Source organism: Thalassophryne amazonica, chromosome 5 (assembly GCF_902500255.1).
Source record: "Thalassophryne amazonica chromosome 5, fThaAma1.1, whole genome shotgun sequence".
In the NCBI taxonomy this organism is placed as follows: Eukaryota; Metazoa; Chordata; class Actinopteri; order Batrachoidiformes; family Batrachoididae; genus Thalassophryne; species Thalassophryne amazonica.
Window position 1 is genome coordinate 66,375,653 of NC_047107.1, and position 21,732 is coordinate 66,397,384.

At 41.4% G+C, this 21,732-nt stretch overlaps 1 protein-coding gene across 1 annotated transcript in view; it reads left to right on the forward strand.

Annotated features, from left to right (window-relative positions):
- Positions 1-21,732, forward strand: part of ccser1 (coiled-coil serine-rich protein 1) — a 592,747-nt gene that overhangs the window by 142,228 nt on the left and 428,787 nt on the right. The window contains exon 6 of the mRNA XM_034170482.1: positions 4,663-4,768. Within this exon, the coding sequence (XP_034026373.1) occupies positions 4,663-4,768 (106 nt within the window). The remainder of the gene's footprint in view (positions 1-4,662; positions 4,769-21,732) is intronic.

A 21,732-nucleotide genomic window follows, 5' to 3' on the forward strand; every position in this document is an offset into this window, starting at 1 on the left:
TAAATGAAAATTAAAATTTAATTGAATTGCAGCAATTCACCAATCAGGACTGTATGGTCGAGTGGCCAGACGGGAGCCACTCCTTAGTAAAAGGCACATGGCAAAAATGTACGTACAAAAAAAAAACTTTTCATGTTGTCCTTATGGAATCAGGTTGTAACAAAACACCACACAACGTGGAAAAAGTGAAACACTGAATACTTTCTGGATGCACAGTCCATGCACACAGTCAGCTACACAAGCCCACAAATACTCACACAATCTCATTGGCACTCCTCATTTTTTACCTCTCTCAGGTGGCTTGTTGAAGCCTTTATTAAAAAGCAAGCAGTTTCACAGCAATTTATGGCCAGCAGTGTACAGCTTGAGGCCACTGTGTTCCTCTTCCAACTGTGCCACTTGCCCTGTGGACTCAGACACAGAGGGAACTTTACAAAGATATGACAATATGCCAGATATGTGCTTCAATGCCAACTTTTTCCACATTCTTGCACATTGCTCAGTCAAGTGTTGCATTAAAATTAGATACTACATTGTTTAAAACAGTATGGTCTCATATCTTCTCACATCTTTTACCTTTTTATAACTAGAATAACTCCATTGTTATTTTAATGCTGTAATCATTTTGGGTTTAATTACCTCCACCATCGAAGTTGGCGGAAGTTATGTTTTTGCCCCTGTTTGTTTGCTTGTCTATTTGTCTATGGACAGCCTGGAGCCCACAGTTTTTCATATATTGCAATGAATTTTTTTTTTTACTGAAGATTCGTATCTTCATGGGCAAGAACTGCTTCAACTTTCATGGTCATAGGTCAAAGTCGGGAAAAATCCCTATCTTTAACATTGAATACATTTTCAGAAATTCATACCACTGTCAAAAAAGATGAAATTTCTTTCATATTTGAGTTACTGTATGTTGGCTGGTATCCTTTATCGACTGACAAAGTTTGATCCCGATTTTGTGACCATTTAAATTTAACGTTGAAAACACAACCAAGCATGCCCCAATCACTCTCACATTTGAAAGTGAGTTGCAGACTGGCACTCACTATCGCCTGACAAAGTTTGATCCGGATCTGATCCAGATTATGGATTTTGTGGACATTTTTTTCTCTCTCACTCTGTCTGCATATATATTTGATGGTAAATGTAGAACTGGCAGAATCATATATATATATATATATATATATATATATATATATTATACAAATAATGAAAGTTTATGAGTTCAATGGTATGAATATTTCATGAGGTGAAAGCTGGAACATACCGCATTGGTTTGTTACAGCTTTCACTGAATTAAATATTCATTCCATTGAAAGAATGTAAAAATATTCATTATTTGTTTTATATAACTGCTATAATAGATCCTTGTCATTTGATATTTTATTAATTTATAAACAACAGAAAAGGGACTTACATTTTGGTGTTCCACTGCTACTAAAGTCCAAATTGTGACGTGTAGTCCAGTGATGCTGTGCGCTGACTTCCATTAAAAAAAGACTGTGTAGTTCCTCAGTCCTGCCAAAAATCACGTCACCTTTTCATCTGAACAGCTCTTCATGCATCCAGATGGCTTACAGTGGAGTGGATTTTGTGTGTGTGTGTGTGTGTGTGTGTTACAATAATTAGCACCGTCATTTAGCTCAATCAAATCGTTGTCTCGCTTGTGTTGTTGTCCTGCGCGTGTGCGCTCACACGACGGGGTTGTTGCTTGTGCACTACAAAAAAACAAAAAAGACTGTGTACGTCCTCAGTGTAGCGGAAAAAGCTTTTCATTCTAACTTCATGCTAACAGCCTCCACACAGCATAGTGGATTTGTTTTGCGCGCGCGCGCGTGTGTGTGTGTGTGCCTGCACGCGCAGAGTGCAATGGTACCAAACTGGAACCAAATTTGCACTCTAAATAGAACCAAACTACACTCTAAATGCAATGCAACACAAATGGGACGAATAATCCATGTCATGTGACATACAAAGCACCAATCAAATGACAAGGATCTGCTCAGCCGTTATATAAACACATATTTGCAATTTGTTCTTGCAAGACAGATAGCAAGTAGTATGTGAGTGAACGTAGTGTGCATGTGTGACCTTCACCTGCCCTTCCTGATCAGCCTATAACATTTTATTTAAAGCTAACAGATAATGTCTATCAGGAAGGGCTGACCACCAAAACAACATGGAGACAGATTTCAAACATTTTTGATGGTAATAGCTGTGAGGTGATGAAAAATGTGAGACACCAAAGAGGCAACATACCAGGACAGACAACCACACATAAACAGCATCAGTGACAGCAACAGTCTTGTCTATTTAGTGAGCATCCATGCCCTATGCTAGGACACCAGATTCTTGATCCCCTTGGGAACACTCAAAACCGAATTGTGGTGATGGCCACGACCACCTGGCCATCCACACACAGAGACCCACAGCTAAATATCTGATCACTACTGTGGCTGGTGTTTTGGACCAAGACAAAAGTACAGAACCTCATCATATGAAGTGGGCCACTCCAGCATGCCAGGAGCCACACTGGTGATTGCATGTACCTCGATGGAAAGGGGTGCAGGATGCAGAGCCCCAGGAGAAACAAGGAGAAAAAGGATATTAGAAGGACCCAGGGGCCAGGAAGGGCACCTACCAGGGCCACCAGAGCAGCCCGATGAACTGCCAGGGGAAACAATCCTGCACTCAAGGGGAAGCACACAGGGCACTGGCATAGGCCCATGGGAGGGGCCACCCCAGAACCCCACCACATGGGCCATGATCCCCCAAGGGAGGAGCGAGCACCGGCGAGGATGAGGGCTGAAGAGCCAGCATGTCCGAATCCCAAGCCCAGGCAGGGACCACTGAGCCGTCGAGGGCGAGGCACGACCCCCAGACAAGGGGCAGGACCAAAACCCCTGAGCCGGACATGTTTTGTGGACATGTGAATCTTCTACATTGTAATAGCCAAGTGGCTTCTGTGTGCATGCGTGTCTATGACTTTGAGCACAGAGAAACTGGGGAGAGTTACCATTTGCCGTTTGGTATGCTTATGTATTTTGGGTAATGGATGAACGCTGCCAAAATGGAACATTGAAAAATGTTAGCTACCTAGTTTATAAACACTACCCAGTCTGGAGTCCGTGGATCCCCACGGGCAACACGTTAGTTTAATATTGAAAAGACCATTTGACATTCCAGTGCCTGTTTGTCTGTCTTACAATTATCAATCGGAAACCAAGTGCCAAAAAGCAGTAACAAATTGTACATAGCAAAAATAGTTAGTGTTCTGTGAAAATATCTGAAAAAGAATTCAGAAATAGAAAAAGTTGAAAACAAACAAAAAAAAAACCTGACAACACCACAAAAAAACATCAATTCAAGTGTATGAACTATAAACATACTCCTGACATTTGATCACATCTAATTTGACTCATGAAAAGCCACTTCTAACTGGACTTTGACCTTGAAAATTTTTTTGAGGTTAAATTTTTTTGGAATTGGAATCTAGTGTTGCCGGAGGTTTGTGCTGTATTAGCAAGGTGCTCTACTTTATATTTGGTTTCATTTAAATGATAAATATGCAGTTATTTTTGATGAGCGGAATGTGTCACTGTCAGTTTAAAGCTACACTTTGTAGGATTTTATGGCGTATATTCCCAGAAAGGGAATATAGCATTCATAATTAGTGATAATTATCTCATGTCTGTAGGGTGTCAATATCCAATCCCTCTTCCGATTCATGACACCTGGGTAACGGATCAAGTAGGGGATTGCCTATTGGGGGGAAATACGGTGGGGGCCTTGTGTGCCCCATGATTGCTACGTTAACCACGAAGGTGCAACAGCAACCTTGAGCATGAGACGGCTAATGGGGCTCTGATGAAACAAGAAGTCCTTAGTCGCAGAGGAGGCGATGGCTTTTAAATCAACAGCTGTGAAAGAGGGCGAAGGTTGCAGCGGGTTCTCAGACCCAAATTGTCTGGAATTTCCAAGCCATCAGACTGCACTAAGAATCTGTCAAGGGCTGTGTGTTTGTCAGCGTGCAACGACATTCCCATGTGAAACAATCCCATGCACAGGCATCTCAAGATTGGCCAAGGATGTAGATTTTCTAACATGTCCAGGAATCCATAAATTGACATTCAGTGAGTTTTCCTAAGTTTATCATTAGCTCTTTATATCTACATGGCCTCTTCATGGAGGCCCACTCCCTTCATTAGGTGCCCCACTACTACAGTAGTCACTATGTTGCACTGTTGCTACAGATGCCCGTAGTGGGCCCCCTCATGGAGGGAGTGGGCCTCCATGAGGGGGCCCACTACGGGCATCTGTAGCAACAATGCAACAATGTTGCACTGTTGCTACAGTAGCCTGAATGGGACATACTTACTTCGTCTTTTGCAGTGCGGCCGGAAGACTGAAGAAAATGTGCAGTAATCTTTGGCTACATTCTGTTGCCAAAGAAGCAACAATGTGAAGGAAGGCAGTCGTGATTGGCAACAACATGATGCAGTCTGCAACTTCACTAGATGACATTAAATCCTAAACACTGGCGCTTTAAGTTCTGTCAGCTCAGGTGCACTGTAGCTTTAAGTTCTGTCAGCTAAAATTTGTCCAAGAATTTGAAGAAACATGCTGAATGTAAACTCGTATGTTCGGATGTGTGCACAGTGTCCAGAGAAGACTCCAGCCAGTCTCTGACTTCCTGTCTCAACCTGCTCCCATCCCCTGTGGATCCACCGGGAGATCGTGTCCTGGGAAAAGACAGCAGCCAGAGGTAAACCTCTATATATTTGCATTCATATGTGATCTTGCATTCGCTGTCTCACTCTCACTGTGTCTACAGGCTAGAATACACAAACCACAAAACAAAATGGGGAAAAAGCTTAAACACTAATGTCAATACAAATAATGCAGTATTTTGTGTTTTTGTGCATGTGTATAACTGCAAACATGGACAGAAAAACATAGACTGATGTTATGATTTAGGGAAAGTCAAAGTGAACCCAATTTGCAGAGCAGTCTGAAAAAACAAGGAAGTGTGGTTCAAACAATTTACAATAGTGGCAAAATAGTCCAAACAATCCCACGGCAGCTGAGGAGAGAAAAACAATGGGGAGTGAAACTTAACACACGAACAAACAAACCACATAATGAAAAACAAACCAGAACTAAGACTCAGATTTACTACCAGTGACAGAATCAGAGGGAACAGCAGTGTGTAACATACTCACAAGTCTTGGCAAACCAGAAATAACTGACATGACGCAACATAACCAATGTAAAGGAACCAGCAAACTCACAAGGGCAAACACAAGCTTAAAAACACAAAGGAACTACTGAACAAATAACTGACATGTATGGGAAATTACTAACAGACCACACCTGAAGAGTGACAGGAAGAAAGTAACCAAACATACAAGCCATCCAAGAACACCAAAATAAAACAGGAAGTCTTAACAGAAATACAACCATGATGCAATAGACACAGGAATGAAACATAAAACCAAACCACAAAGACAATAGGAACAAAATTGCAGACAGTAAAAATATCAAAAACAAACAAAAAAACAAAACATATGAGGGTATAATAGTCATGAGGGCTCACAGACAGACACCAGTAGGAACCATCACCAGAGGGAGCCAGAGGACATGGATCAATACAGACAAACCCACAAATGCAAAATCAAAAGATAGGTGGGGGAAGAGGAACAACCCACTAGTAGGACACGAGAGAGAGAGAGACACATAAAGGCCCACAGAAAGATGTGGACAGCAGACAGTGATCACAAGGGAACCCATAGAAACCAGACGGAACTAAACACATTCCCAAGAATAGGACACCCCCCCCCCCCCCCAAATCGGCAACTGCAATGGCCCAAAACACCCCCCCCCAAACCAAATGGAAACCAAAAAAATAAATAAAAAAATCAGCGGGCACTCGACAAAAACAGGGACACCACACAAGAAAACAACAAAAAAACCCACAAAACCAAAAATCACAGCCCAGGTGGGAGACGGGGCTGCAATGCAGAAACCGCTGACAAAGAAACTAGGAAGACCCTCGTGATACAGATTCATGATTCAACAAAAGGGGAGTGCACCAATCCAATTTCAATTTCAGTTTCAATTTATTTTCATTTATATAGTGCCAAATCACAACAGAGTTGCCTCAAAACGCTTCACACAGGTAAGGTCTAACCTTACCAACCCCCAGTGCAAAAGTGGTAAGGAAAAACTCCCTCTGAGGAAGAAACCACAAGCAGACCAGACTCAAAGGGGTGACCCTCTGCTTGGGCCATGCTACAAACATAAATTACAGAACAATTCACGGACAAATATACAAGAAATGCTATTGGCGCACAGGACAGGAGGACCGCCAACACAAATACAACTCCCATCTCTGGATGGAGCTGCACCTTAAACAGAGAGAAAAAAACAGAATCAGGCATCAGAAAGACAAAAAAAATTGTATAATTTGCCAGCATTAAACAACAAGAAAAACAGAAGAAATACTAAGGTGATCGCCAGCCACAAGCCCTAAACTTCATTAAAAGACCCAGAATTTAGGTAAAGTTGAGGCCGCGGCCCGCTCCAATTACTAATAAATGAATTAAAAGAGTAAAAAGCATAAAACAAAACTGTACCAGTATGCTAGCCATATAAAAGGGAAAATAAGTGCGTCTTAAGTCTGGACTTGAAAGTCTCCACAGAATCTGATTGTTTTATTGAGGCAGGGAGATCATTCCACAGAACAGAGGCACGATAAGAGAAAGCTCTGTGACCCGCAGACTTCTTATTCACCTTAGGGACACAAAGTAGTCCTGCACCCTGAGAACGTAAAGCTCGCGCCGGTACGTAAGGTTTAATTAGGTCAGCTAGGTAGGGAGGTGCTGGTCCATGAATAATTTTATAGGTTAGTAGCAGAAACTTAAAATCTGATCTCACTGGGACAGGAAGCCAGTGAAGGGATGCCAAAATGGGTGTAATGTGGTCGAACTTTCTGCTTCGTGTCAAAAGTCTGGCTGCAGCATGCAACAAAACAGAAGTACATGGGTGCAACAAAACAGGATCACACTAAGTCAATGAAATTGGGGCACTCAAAGGGTTAAATGTCCTATCCTAGTACAATCAATTGTAGAGACCAAAGGCTGAGTGGGTGGCCTGCAGAAGCCTGCACACCCTGAGTCACAGGTGGTGTCTGATGAGGACGGTGACCTAAGAGACTCGGCCAGTTCCGTCTGCTGTGATGGTGAGGGAACCATTAGCGGCTGGAGAGGGTTGTGGGATGCAGGCTGTGGTGACAGAGAAGAGGTCCTAGAATCCGGCCCAGGGGAGGTTGTGCTAGGGAGCTTGTCTAACTGTTGAGGGAGGAGAGACTGCAGGATGCTGAGAGGTGCTGTGGAGTGTGGACATGATCTGATCAATGAGGACTGGATCCAGCATGAAGGTGGGAGTCTGCCCAATATCTCCTGTATAATTGAGGTGTATGGGTGAAGAGCTGTTAGGTCTATGGTCTGGGATTGTAGTGTTGACAAGAAGTTCTGAGCTGAGGCAATAGGTGACTGCAGGCTGGTTATGTCTGTCGTTGTGGGTGTGGCAGTCATTTCCGGAATGCCGGTGTCGCCGACCAAACGGCCCCCCTTAAAAATTGGGTTCTCCTGCCTTCTCTGCGCATGTGTCATTTCAGCGCGTCCGCATTTTCATTTCTAAGTGTCAGCTGCGATCCACAGATTATCACCTCATTTCTACTTCAAACTGCACTCAAGTCATCATCTATCGCAGCAACAGATATCTGAAGTTTTTTTTACAACAATCGTTTCCACATAAATTCAGCATTATATTGTAATTAAAGATGGCAGACCGAACAGAGCAGAACAGCAGCATGGCAGACGTCTGACATTCTGCTGCGCCTATGTCATTTCGATGCCTCAGTAGCAAAATGAGGTGGTTATTGCTTTGTTTCTGTTTAAACAAACTCATTTCTGCTTAAAACTGACTTTAGAATAATTTAAGAGGTTTACCTTGTCATCTGATGGTTAATAATCACATTATTCCCTTTGATTTCTTTGGGTGTAGAAAGTCATTCTCAGACGTGCTGCTGTGGTCCAAAATGATGCATGCACAGTGAAAGCAGGGTGGACCAATTTTTAGGGAGGACTGTTCAGTCGGCGACTCCGGTTAATGGAAGTTGGGTGTGTGTTGTGGGTGGAAGGCTGTAAGGCGGCTGTGTGGATATCAGAAAATAATTCACTGTCCTGGGGTGTGTGACTAACAAGCTGGTTCTGTGTCTCCTTAGTGGCTGAACTCTCATGGTAAGGGTCACGAGACCACAAGTATTCCTCAGGACTATGTACCCAGTCAGAAGTTTACCCATATCAAAAAGGTCCTGTAATGAATACAATTCTGGAAACCAGTCACAAATCCACTTGTTCACCTCCACCAAATCCCTTGCTTGATTCATAAAGGCTGTCTGCTTGCTCAGGGTGTAGCAGCTGTGATAGCAATTAAACAATATACAGTGGTCCCTTGTTGTAACGCGGTTCACCTTTTGCGTTTTTTTTTTTTTAACAGCGCATTGTATTCTGCGTCCTTATCAGGCGGGCCGGTTGTGGCACCAATCGGCATCACCGCCTCCGATGCGCTTACCGAGTCTGCGGGCTCGGTAAGCGCGACTTCTTGCGGAAAAATCTGCAGCGCTGCATGGTCTTGGTAACCGCAGCCGCAGAGCTCCGTGGCCACTGAGAGAGGTTTGCATCTTTTTAATGACTTGGATTCTTTGCGGGGCCCGCATCCGTACCCTGCAACGGTAACACCAGAGGCAGTGAGCGAAGGTAGAGCACGCGCATTGTGTTCTGCGTGTGTCTGTTTATAATCTTCTCGCCCAGAAGACAAAAGAGAGCCAACAACTACCCATAACTGTGTGCTTCACTCAGAAAAAACACCTGCACCGAGGTGTCACTCAGTGGAAAAAGACGCTACAGCGGAGCGGCGCCAGGACGAAGACGCACGGTCAGAGGAACTGTGAAATACTGGTCAGTCACTATTAATAATTTCTTATGTGTCCAACCTTGCAGGTTGATCGTTAAAATTAAGTTTGTTAGTTCTAAAAGCCATCATAATTATTTATAGGAAATGTTCTATTTTTATTTCTCAAAAAAAGTTTGGGCCTGAAAACAGGTTTTGATCTTTGGTTTGATTCTATAATACTGGTCTTATTTTTCTACTAAGGTTTGAACTTGAGAGTGTTTACACAGGAGAGAAAAGTGAGAAAATGTTAATGCCTGTTTGAGAAAAGTGTATAAAGTGTGTAGTGAGGGGTTTTACAGCCTTAAAACATCTATAATAATTGTAAAAACTAACGCTGAATACTTTGTGGATTTCGCCTATTGAGGGTTATTTTTAGAACGTAACTCCCGCGATAAACGAGGGACCACTGTATTCAATTTTTGAAAAAATGTACTTGAGTTTTTTGAAATCCAGGAGACTGCCTGCTGGGTTCATATGTTGGTTGTTTCCTTTTGTTCTGATTTAGCGAAAGTCAAAGTGAACTCACTTTGCAGAGCAGGCTCAAAAAAATGGGGGAGTAGGGTGCAAACAATGGTGATTTATTTACAGTAGTGGTAAAATACTCAAAACAATCCCAAAGCAGAGGGAGTTAAAGTCAACACACTAACAAACCATACAAGGAAATAACAAACCAGAACTATTACTGAGAGTTATTAACAGTGACAGAATCAGTGGGGATAGCAATGTGCAGCATTCTCACAAGTCTTGGCAAACCACAAGTAACTGACATGAAGCAACATAACCAGTGTAAATGAATCAGCAAACTCACAAGGGCAAACACAGGCTTAAATACACAAAGGAACTAATTAGCAAATAACTGACAGGTGTGGGAAATAACTACCGGACCACAGCTGGGGAGTGACCCAGGAAAAAAGTAACCATAACATACAAGCCCACCAAGAACACCAAAATAGGAAGTCTCAACAAAAATACAACCATGATACAATAAACACAGGAATGAAACAGATAAAACCAGACCACAAAGACAATGGGAACAAAACTGCAGACAGTAAAAAAAATAAATTATATATATATATATATATATATATATATATATATATATACACACACGAGGTCTATTAGAAAAGTATCCGACATTTAAAAAAAAAAAGAAGAAGAAATTGTGGATCTGCCTGGACATGCCAGAACATGTTCTGTGATGCTTCATCACGGCGTTGCTTTCCTCCGCACGTCTGTCTCAATTTGCCGAAAAAGTGCTGATGTCCACGTCTTTTCACAATTCCTGTGCTAGTCCAGACGACGTCCCGGATAAAACACAGCGCCCAGTTTGGAAATGAACGGCACATTCCACTGTTAACTAGGAGTTTTTGTCATGGAAAGGAGCGGACGCTTTGCGCGTCACGACGGCAAGCGAGACAAAGAACACCTCCGTTTCGGAGTGCCAGAACGACAAGCTGGGACATGTCCACCTCTCCACAATTTCTCTGATACTCACTCGACTGGTAAGCACTGAAAGGCATGTCCCAGTCGAGTGGGACATGCCTTTCAGTGCTTATTCACGGCGGTGCCGCGACGCGCAAAGCAACGCCGTGATGAAGCGTCACAGAACATGTTCTGGCATGTCCAGTCACATCCACAATTTCTTGGATAATCACTTGACTGAAAAACCACCAACAGCTATCTGAACGCCATCTCAAAGCCGTCCTGTGAGACCAAAACGGAGGTGGTTTTGTGTCGGTCCAGCAGCAAATCCATCATGACGCGCGAAGCGTCCGCTCGGCTTTCCATGACAAAATCTCTTGTTAAAAGTGAAATCTGCAGGAAAATGGGTGATGTCCAGCTCTTGTGATAACCAGAGAAAGTGCACACGATGGTCACGGATCCACAGAGCGATCCGTTTAGAAATTAAATGGTCGTTCAGCCTGTCGATGGCAGCTGGAGCGCGGCGCGCCCTACAGCTGCTGTGGGCCGTCCTTAAAGCGACAGTAACATCCCTTAATGTCTTTGATGCCCATAAAATTTTCACCAAAAACCACCTGAATTTCTCGAATGGTGTCCACATGGATGTGCCTCACAGTTTCTAAAAAAAATTTGATCAAGCAAAGCAGCAGTCTCTCAGTCATTTCCCTGACAATGAAAATCCGCCGAGGGGGTGGACCACTCCTCACTCAAAGCCTGCTCAGGTGAATGACGCAACCGACAGGTTGGCTCACGCAAGCACACGTGATTCAAATCCATATGGGTTTTTTTTTAAAATAAGGTCGGATACTTTTCTAATAGACCTTGTATATATATATATATATATATATATATATATATATATATATATAAAAGCCAACAGCAGCAACAACAACAACAAAACAAAGCAGATGAGGGTAAAACAGTGAAACAATCATGAGGGCTCACAAACACTTAAGCACAGAAAACATTAGGAACCAGGACATGGATCAATACAGACAACCCCACAGATGGAAAATCAAAGACAGCCACAAGGTGGAGGCAGAGGAACAACCCGCAAGGAGGACACATGACAGACACAGAAGGGCCCACAGAAAGTGATGCGGACAGCAGACAATGAACACAAGGAACAAGGAACAATAGAAAGCAGAAAGAACTAAATAGATTCCAAGAAACATAAGGACATAAACAGGAGTCAGTGTACAGGAGTCACTTACAGTTGAGCCTGAGAATATTTGCTGTTTTGATTGACCACACTTTGCATTAGAGACATTTATTCTTTGTACAGTATATATTGATTATAAGTACAGTATAGCTAAAACCACACACACACACACACACACACACACACACACAGACACAATTGACACTTTCAGAAAAGCGTGTGAGCACCAAGGTTATTGCATCTGCCAGGAATTGCAGATCTTCAGTGTTCTCTGTAAATGCAGAACAAGTTTTGTATCTTTTTTTTCTCCTTTTGACATGAGAAATGTCTCTTGTACAGAAAGAAAAGAATAAAGAAATAATTTCCAAGTAAATGTGCATATTGTCTGTGTGCACTCTTCAGTCACTCCATACCTGTAATTACAGTATCCATGGCCCATATGTGATGTAAATGTATGCACACCCACATGTCTACACTGAGATACTCAGAGCTGCCATGAGGATTGGACTTACTTGTTTTTATGGAGCAGGTGGATAATAAACGGTTGTATCACCAGTGATATTGCCTTGTGGTGTTTGACAAACCGGCAGATGATTACCTTTCACTTCTCCTCTCTACGCTCCCTTGTTGAATTTATTTGCCTCATCTTGTATCTGTAGTGTGAATTATCTGTCTATCCATGTGCCTTCCCCTGAACAAACTGAATACAAAGTTCTTTTTTGGCTGTGACAGTAACTGTCAACTTGTTTGAGGACTTTTGAAGCAGACATCTAAGTTTATGCTACTCACACAGTGGGCTTTATTCCTGAAATGGCCATAGGAACTGACTTGATGACTATGATTATTCTTCATCCTGCTCATGTTCTTGTTATTTTGATGGTTTTCATTATATTCTTAATCGTGAAATGTTCTACTGGGATACTCATTTTGTGTATTGATATTTGCTGTCCATTTGCTTCTCAGTAGAGACACTGTCTCTGCGGATGGTGGCGAAACTGAATCTGTTCACTTAAGACTGAAAATCCACTTGGAAGAGTGGTAAAACTAAACCAGAAATCAAGTTGCTATCAAGTCAATGGCTCAAACGAGGTGTTTCAGAGCATTAGAGAAAGGCTTTTTCAGCCATCCAAGGTTTTTGTCAGGCAGTTCATTATTAGCATAATTTAGTTTTTGCTTGTGTCGGAAGCCCTATAGGTGCTTTCATTTTTACATACATGCACGCACGCACGCACACACACACACACACACACACAGATATTTGCATTAATCCTCTCTGTACACAAAGACAAGCCTAAAATGTTCCTCTGGGATGAATTTTATTTGGCTTGATTTATAATGGCAGTTCAGTCATATATATATATGTATATTACTTCATAATGGGAGGAGATGGGTTTGTACAATCAGATGGAGTTTATTAGAATAGTGTTCCTCTAGTAGAGTAGATGACATTAGATGGAAAAAATAGGATCAGAGCCATGGAACTGCTAATGTCCCAACTTTATTATTATAGGCTGGCTCAGTGATGATCTTTTGTTAAGTTAAATGAGTTGAATGAAATTCACCTTTAAATGACAGTATTTCTGAGTGATAAGCTAATTAGATTGTTTTTTTTTTAATATACCATCTTCAGAACTACCCGACAGTGTGCATTGAATTGCAAAACTTTGAACTCATCACACAGTATAATGTTCTCTGTGCAAATGACAGTGAGACAGCAATATGATATAAGGTGCTCGGGGAGTTTAATGGGCTCATTTCCGTTTGTCACACAGCAGGGTTTTTTTAATTGCTGAAGTACATACATAGCAGCAGACAGTTCATTGAACACTAAAAATACAGTGTATACTTTGACGAAGAAGACAAACCACACTATTAAAGCATATTTGGACTTTGAGAGAAGTTTTTATTCCTTGTGGAGAGCAGGTGAAACATAGTATTTGTGGAGTCTGCAAATGTAATTCCTTAAAAACTGATATTCAGGTACAAATGAGGAACAGTTGCTCCAAGTTGGAATCTTTTAATATGCTTAGTGACCAAATAATAAAATAAAGAAAAATAGAGACGCAGGGTTTGTCCAGTATATATACAGGCTGTGCAACCTCCTCTTTCAAAAGTAACTATCTGTCTGCTGCAGCCAGGTGAAACATGGGCGTTTCCTTTGCCTTCTCCAGCCACTGGGGCTATCAGCGCTGAGACATCTACGTATGCAGACATACACAGAGAAACGCACTACCTGCGCAAAATGCCACAGCTGGTGCTCCCTCACACTGCAAGTGATATTCCTAAGCAACTGAACAATTGAGACAGTCATTCAAGCAGTATTCATGGATCTGCCAAAGTAACACCCCTATTCCACAGGGCGCCGTTCTACTACAATCGCCCATGATCCAAAAACAGGATGAAATAGCTTCATCCGACTTGCCTCTTAACAGGCTGGCTTATAAAGTGCAGACCTTGCAACCTACCCGAAAACGAAAGTTTAGGAGCTGTGCCCTCAGCCAGACGTGATTGAGTTGTTCAACTTTGAACAAACTGCAACAAACACTCCTTCGGCTTCAAATTTTTACCCCACTGGAGCACGATCAAACAAGTTTCGAGCTGTAGTCACAAGGAATACCCAACCCAATCTCACACTAGTTTGTGATGGCATCACGAAAAGTAAATAAATCTATGGTCTGTGATACAGACCAGACAGTGATTCATGAAAAGCGCCATATTTTTGTGACGAGAGCACAAATTCATTTTGTGACAGTATCACGAAATGCGAGGTGCCACAGGGGCTCTGTGGGGGTTATGGTTAGGGGAAGGGGTAGGGTTAGGGTTAGAAATAGTAAAATAAAAATAATAAAAATTGCATCGAAAATGTGACTCATTTCGTTGCAGGAGCATGAAAAAAAAAGTGTGAGATTGAGCTGCAAATACCTCGTTTAAAGAAGTTTGAACATGACTGAAGCCGTTAAGATGATGAACACCCAGAAATGGCCGCTTAATGACACTGATTTCGTGAACCAGGGTGAAATTTTTTAACAGTTTGTAAGTTTGACCCCGACATCAAAACTGGTGCTGACGATGGCCATAACTACTACGTATACCAAGTTTGTTCAAGATTGACAAAGAACAATGAAGTTACTGTGATGCTTCAAAATGTACCCGTATTTGTTATTCGAGATTACACGTCAAGGACCGGCACTCTGTGGAATAGCCCCATAACCAAATACCACATACATCTGATCTGTTGCCTTATGTCTAAGTCGCACAACCATGTAGTAAGACTGGAACCGACAGAACCATAAAGGTTTGGACCTTTGTTCTCCTACAGAGATATAGGCATTGCCAAATTCCTCTGTTCAGTGAACTCATGACTCCCTAAACATCTCTCAGTCTCAACGCTCAAAGGCTGAGTGCCCAGAGTTGCTTGTTTTAATATAGGAGTGAGTTTGCAGTTGTGTGGACTCTGAAAAATTGGGATTTAGGTGATGTAACACAATCATATATAAACTCAACCATCCTGAACATGTAGGTGCTGGGAGTGCTGTAATTTACCTTCATGGTGGTACGTCAGCATTTTTATTTGTGTCACTTTATGGAATGTTCTTACACCGACTCAGTGGAAATTGTGTAAAAAGTGGGAATTGGGAGTGTATGAGTGGAGATTGGAGAAGGTAAAAGAGCAAAATGTGTTTGCCCAAGGCTTGCTGAAGCTCCCCCACTAGCCTTCTTTCTTTTCTCTTTCAGTCTCTCCCTCTGTCTGTCTCAGGTTCTGCATTCCCTCAAGGGGACATTGATTTGCTGGAGGCAAAGCAAGCTTCTTTCTGTTCATGCACAAGAAAACACACAAACACACGCACACATTCATGCACACCTGTCAGTCAGTAAGCCTACCCAGAGAGAGTATCAGCTGCATGATATTGGTGGCTGTCTGACAGGCTGCACAGAACATCTGTTACACAACACACACACACACACACACACACACACACACACACACACACACACACACACACACACACACACACACACACACACACACACACACACACACACACACACACACACACACACACACACACACCTCTTTGATGTGTGACAGTGGGATGATTTTGACAGGAGGCATTTAGTTGTCTTCGTTTATTACTTCATAAACATTAATACTGCAGTGAAACTGCAGTATTAAACAGCAGTGCTTGAAATATTATTTTTATTTTTGGTTACCTAGGTGTGAAAAGGAAGGGAGAAAATGTTAAATATTCACATTAATGGCATAAAAAATGAGGTGGGCTTCATAGATAATTGGCAAAGCTTCTGGGGAAAACCTGGTCTTGTTAGGAGAGACGGCATCCATCCCACTTTGGATGGAGCAGCTCTCATTTCTAGAAATCTGGCCAATTTTCTTAAATCCTCCAAACCGTGACTATCCAGGGTTGGGACCAGGAAGCAGAGTTGTAGTCTTACACACCTCTCTGCAGCTTCTCTCCCCCTGCCATCCCCTCATTACCCCATCCCCGTAGAGATGGTGCCTGCTCCCAGACCACCAATAACCAGCAAAAATCTATTTAAGCATAAAAATTCAAAAAGAAAAAATAATATAGCACCTTCAACTGCACCACAGACTAAAACAGTTAAATGTGGTCTATTAAACATTAGGTCTCTCTCTTCTAAGTCCCTGTTGGTAAATGATATAATAATTGATCAACATATTGATTTATTCTGCCTTACAGAAACCTGGTTACAGCAGGATGAATATGTTAGTTTAAATGAGTCAACACCCCCGAGTCACACTAACTGTCAGAATGCTCGTAGCATGGGCCGAGGCGGAGGATTAGCAGCAATCTTCCATTCCAGCTTATTAATTAATCAAAAACCCAGACAGAGCTTTAATTCATTTGAAAGCTTGACTCTTAGTCTTGTCCAGCCAAATTGGAAGTCCCAAAAACCAGTTTTATTTGTTATTATCTATCATCCACCTGGTCGTTACTGTGAGTTTCTCTGTGAATTTTCAGACCTTTTGTCTGACCTAGTGCTTAGCTCAGATAAGATAATTATAGTGGGCGATTTTAACATCCACACAGATGCTGAGAATGACAGCCTCAACACTGCATTTAATCTATTATTAGACTCTATTGGCTTTGCTCAAAATGTAAATGAGTCCACCCACCACTTTAATCATATCTTAGATCTTGTTCTGACTTATGGTATGGAAATAGAAGACTTAACAGTATTCCCTGAAAACTCCCTTCTGTCTGATCATTTCTTAATAACTATTAGAGAAAAAATTACTCATAACCATCCCAAAGACGTATCATTATCTTTGGCTGCTTTCAGTGATGCCGGTATTTGGTTAGACTCTTTCTCTCCGATTGTTCTGTCTGAGTTATTTTCATTAGTTACTTCATCCAAACCATCAACATGTCTATTAGACCCCATTCCTACCAGGCTGCTCAAGGAAGCCCTACCATTATTTAATGCTTCGATCTTAAATATGATCAATCTATCTTTGTTAGTTGGCTATGTACCACAGGCTTTTAAGGTGGCAGTAATTAAACCATTACTTAAAAAGCCATCACTTGACCCAGCTATCTTAGCTAATTATAGGCCAATCTCCAACCTTCCTTTTCTCTCAAAAATTCTTGAAAGGGTAGTTGTAAAACAGCTAACTGATCATCTGCAGAGGAATGGTCTATTTGAAGAGTTTCAGTCAGGTTTTAGAATTCATCATAGTACAGAAACAGCATTAGTGAAGGTTACAAATGATCTTCTTATGGCCTCGGACAGTGGACTCATCTCTGTGCTTGTTCTGTTAGACCTCAGTGCTGCTTTTGATACTGTTGACCATAAAATTTTATTACAGAGATTAGAGCATGCCATAGGTATTAAAGGCACTGCGCTGTGGTGGTTTGAATCATATTTGTCTAATAGATTACAATTTGTTCATGTAAATGGGGAATCTTCTTCACAGACTAAAGTTAATTATGGAGTTCCACAAGGTTCTGTGCTAGGACCAATTTTATTCACTTTATACATGCTTCCCTTAGGCAGTATTATTAGACGGTATTGCTTAAATTTTCATTGTTACGCAGATGATACCCAGCTTTATCTATCCATGAAGCCAGAGGACACACACCAATTAGCTAAACTGCAGGATTGTCTTACAGACATAAAGACATGGATGACCTCTAATTTCCTGCTGTTAAACTCAGATAAAACTGAAGTTATTGTACTTGGCCCCACAAATCTTAGATACATGGTGTCTAACCAGATCCTTACTCTGGATGGCATTGCCCTGACCTCTAGTAATACTGTGAGAAATCTTGGAGTCATTTTTGATCAGGATATGTCATTCAAAGCGCATATTAAACAAACATGTAGGACTGCTTTTTTGCATTTACGCAATATCTCTAAAATTAGAAAGGTCTTGTCTCAGAGTGATGCTGAAAAACTAATTCATGCATTTATTTCCTCTAGGCTGGACTAATGTAATTCATTATTATCAGGTTGTCCTAAAAGTTCCCTAAAAAGCCTTCAGTTAATTCAAAATGCTGCAGCTAGAGTACTAACGGGGACTAGAAGGAGAGAGCATATCTCACCCATATTGGCCTCTCTTCATTGGCTTCCTGTTAATTCTAGAATAGAATTTAAAATTCTTCTTCTTACTTATAAGGTTTTGAATAATCAGGTCCCATCTTATCTTAGGGACCTCGTAGTACCATATCACCCCAATAGAGCGCTTCGCTCTCAGACTGCAGGCTTACTTGTAGTTCCTAGGGTTTGTAAGAGTAGAATGGGAGGCAGAGCCTTCAGCTTTCAGGCTCCTCTCCTGTGGAACCAGCTCCCAATTCAGATCAGGGAGACAGACACCCTCTCTACTTTTAAGATTAGGCTTAAAACTTTCCTTTTTGCTAAAGCTTATAGTTAGGGCTGGATCAGGTGACCCTGAACCATCCCTTAGTTATGCTGCTATAGACGTAGACTGCTGGGGGGTTCCCATGATGCACTGTTTCTTTCTCTTTTTGCTCTGTATGCACCACTCTGCATTTAATCATTAGTGATCGATCTCTGCTCCCCTCCACAGCATATCTTTTTCCTGGTTCTCTCCCTCAGCCCCAACCAGTCCCAGCAGAAGACTGTCCCTCCCTGAGCCTGGTTCTGCTGGAGGTTTCTTCCTGTTAAAAGGGAGTTTTTCCTTCCCACTGTAGCCAAGTGCTTGCTCACAGGGGGTCGTTTTGACCGTTGGGGTTTTACATAATAATTGTATGGCCTTGCCTTACAATATAAAGCGCCTTGGGGCAACTGTTTGTTGTGATTTGGCGCTATATAAAAAAAAAAAAAAAAAAAAAATGGATTGAATTGATTGATAAAAATAATTCGGAAACAAATTTATAATCATGTTTTTTTTAATTTTATATGTTGTTTACTGTAGCAATGAACAACAGTGTGTAACCACCACTTACCCATGTGGAGGGGTCAGTGCTGATGATTCTGTCCGTCTAGCAGTCAGGAGGAACTCTTGTGTTTGGGCTACATTGTGCCCAAGTGCAAGTTCATGCAGCATATTCACTAAACCCTCATCCTGCTGTGTGAGGTCCAATCAGAGCCCGGACATGTTATTTTGTGTGCTACTCAAATAACATATGTCGTACCTAGCTAATAGTTAGTGACCTGAAAATTAAAAATTTTGGTACCACTTTACAGAATAACTACAGCCTACACACATCTGTTAAGCATTTGTAAGCTACTGGTTAATACTTTGTTAATCATTGTTCATACTTTAATTCTCATCTGTAAGGTATTTGTGAACACAGGTATAAATGTTTTGTTCTCTTTGAATAAGGCAATCGAAAATGGGTGTATAAACTGATTTTCTTGTTATACTTGATAAATGATGCATTACCTGTTTGTTAATGTAGTAATTATTTCCATTACTAATCAGCTGATTAGGAATCAGTTAAAGAGTGAAAGTTAAACTTTTTAGACCATAGTAAAACCCAGAGTAATAATGATTTAAACATTTATTTGTTAACATCATTATCATTATTATTATTATTATTAGCAGTAGTAATAATAGTATTTATTAGTACAGAAAAATGTCTTCAAATGTGGAACTTTAATCTAGGGCTGTTGTGGGGGGCAGCCACTCACTTTCAGCATCAAATACAAAGTAGGCAAAGTAGGCGGTTCGGCTGAACCAGTTTTAATGCCATGCAGTCTACCCACTCTATCTTTGTAATCAACCGGTCGATTGCGAACCATGTTTAGACAGACACCAACGCTACATTCACATGTCAGCTGTACGTGGCAGACGCTACACTGGATGTTCCATTGGTTCCATTGTTTCATTGAGAGGTTAACAGAAAAATTGCATAAACCTCTGAGTGTGAGCACAGCAGCTGCTCAAAAATTTTCAACTTTCCCGGCTTACTACAATGAAAACGACAAACTGGATGTTGTTGCATCTTTATGGAAATATGGACAGTGAGCGAAGAATTATTTCAGGTCAACCAGTTGGTAAACATGAATAAGTTGTGTGATATGACAGAAAGGAATTAATCTCTAACCTTAGAAAAGTTAACTTTTTAAGGGCTTCCTGATGTAATTATAACACTGTGCAAAATGATAAAACTCTGTTGTATCTTTCAGTTATGTAAATTCTTATTATCTGTGCTGTCATCTATAGTCTGCCACTGCAGACAACAGGAATTCTGTTACAGTGACTGTTATGCTGGGTTTTCTAGCACCTAATAATTAGTGAGTGTTAATACATCTTTTACAAACACCAATCCTGCAATTCTTGATTAATTCAGAATTTACTAGTGGTTAGTTAATTATATTGTATCAGTTCATCTAAAATGAAGACTGTGTTTTACAAATCATTTACAAATGACTTCAAAAGGTTTGCAGTGTCAAAAGACATGCAATGTTTGTGAAAGACGCATTAACACTCTTATTATTACTTTAAGTCTGAATCATTTCTTTTATAACGGAAGGCATAAATGTAGGACTATATCATTTTTTTAATCATTAACTTTCACACTTTAAATGATCTTGTAAACCGTAAGCAATTTTTTTTGGAAACTGGTTAATAACTGAAATATAACTATATTTTGAAATGAGTAACACATTGTTTATTCAGAATGAGATTTCAAATTTTCAATTAATAATAAGTCCCTTCGGCTGCTCCCTTGTTTTCACTCAGGGTCACCACAGCAGACCCAATGGATTTGCATGTTGAGTTGGCACAAGTTTTATGCCGGATACCCTTCCTGGTGCAACTCCATATTCGCTAAAGGACTAAATTTCTCAGTGACCCCTAAACATATATCGACAGGTAGATTACATCACTGCAGTAGAGTCAGCCATTAAACATAACAGTTTGTCAGAGTCAGAAGCTGGGGACCTCCGACTAAGAGTCACAGCAGTGCTGAACAGTGCTAAGCCTCCTCCGTCCAACATCACAGGAGAAGAACGCAAAGCTTTGTCAGCACTGCAGAAGGACCAAAGCATCCTTATCCTCCCAGTGGATAAAGGCAGATGCACGGTGATCCTGAACACATCGGACTATGAGGCCAAGATCAACAACTTGCTCAACGACTCCAATACATACGAGCGTCTGAAGAAAGACCCCACAAGCGGCTATAAGAAGAAAATCATTAACTACCTCCAAAACCTGGAGAAAGAGGGACTCATCGACAGGCAGGCATACTACAGACTGTACCCTGGGGACGCCACTCCATGCATCTATGGACTGCCCAAAATCCACAAACAGGACGTGCCACTCAGGCCTATTGTATGTAGCACAGATTCCATCACGTACAATTTGGCCAAGCACCTCAAGTGGATTTTGGCTCCTCTAGTGGGTAACTCAGACCACCATGTGCAGAAGATTTTGTGAACAAGATCAAGGACCTTCAGCTGGAGGCAGATGAAACTATGGTGTCATATGATGTGACATCGTTGTTCACCTGCATCCCCACCGCTGAGGCCGTCTCAGCTGTGAGGCAGAGACTGCTGGAGGATGCGTCTCTACTTGATAGGACCATACTCACACCAGACCACATCTGCCAACTCTTGGAGATCTGTCTTAACACCACTTA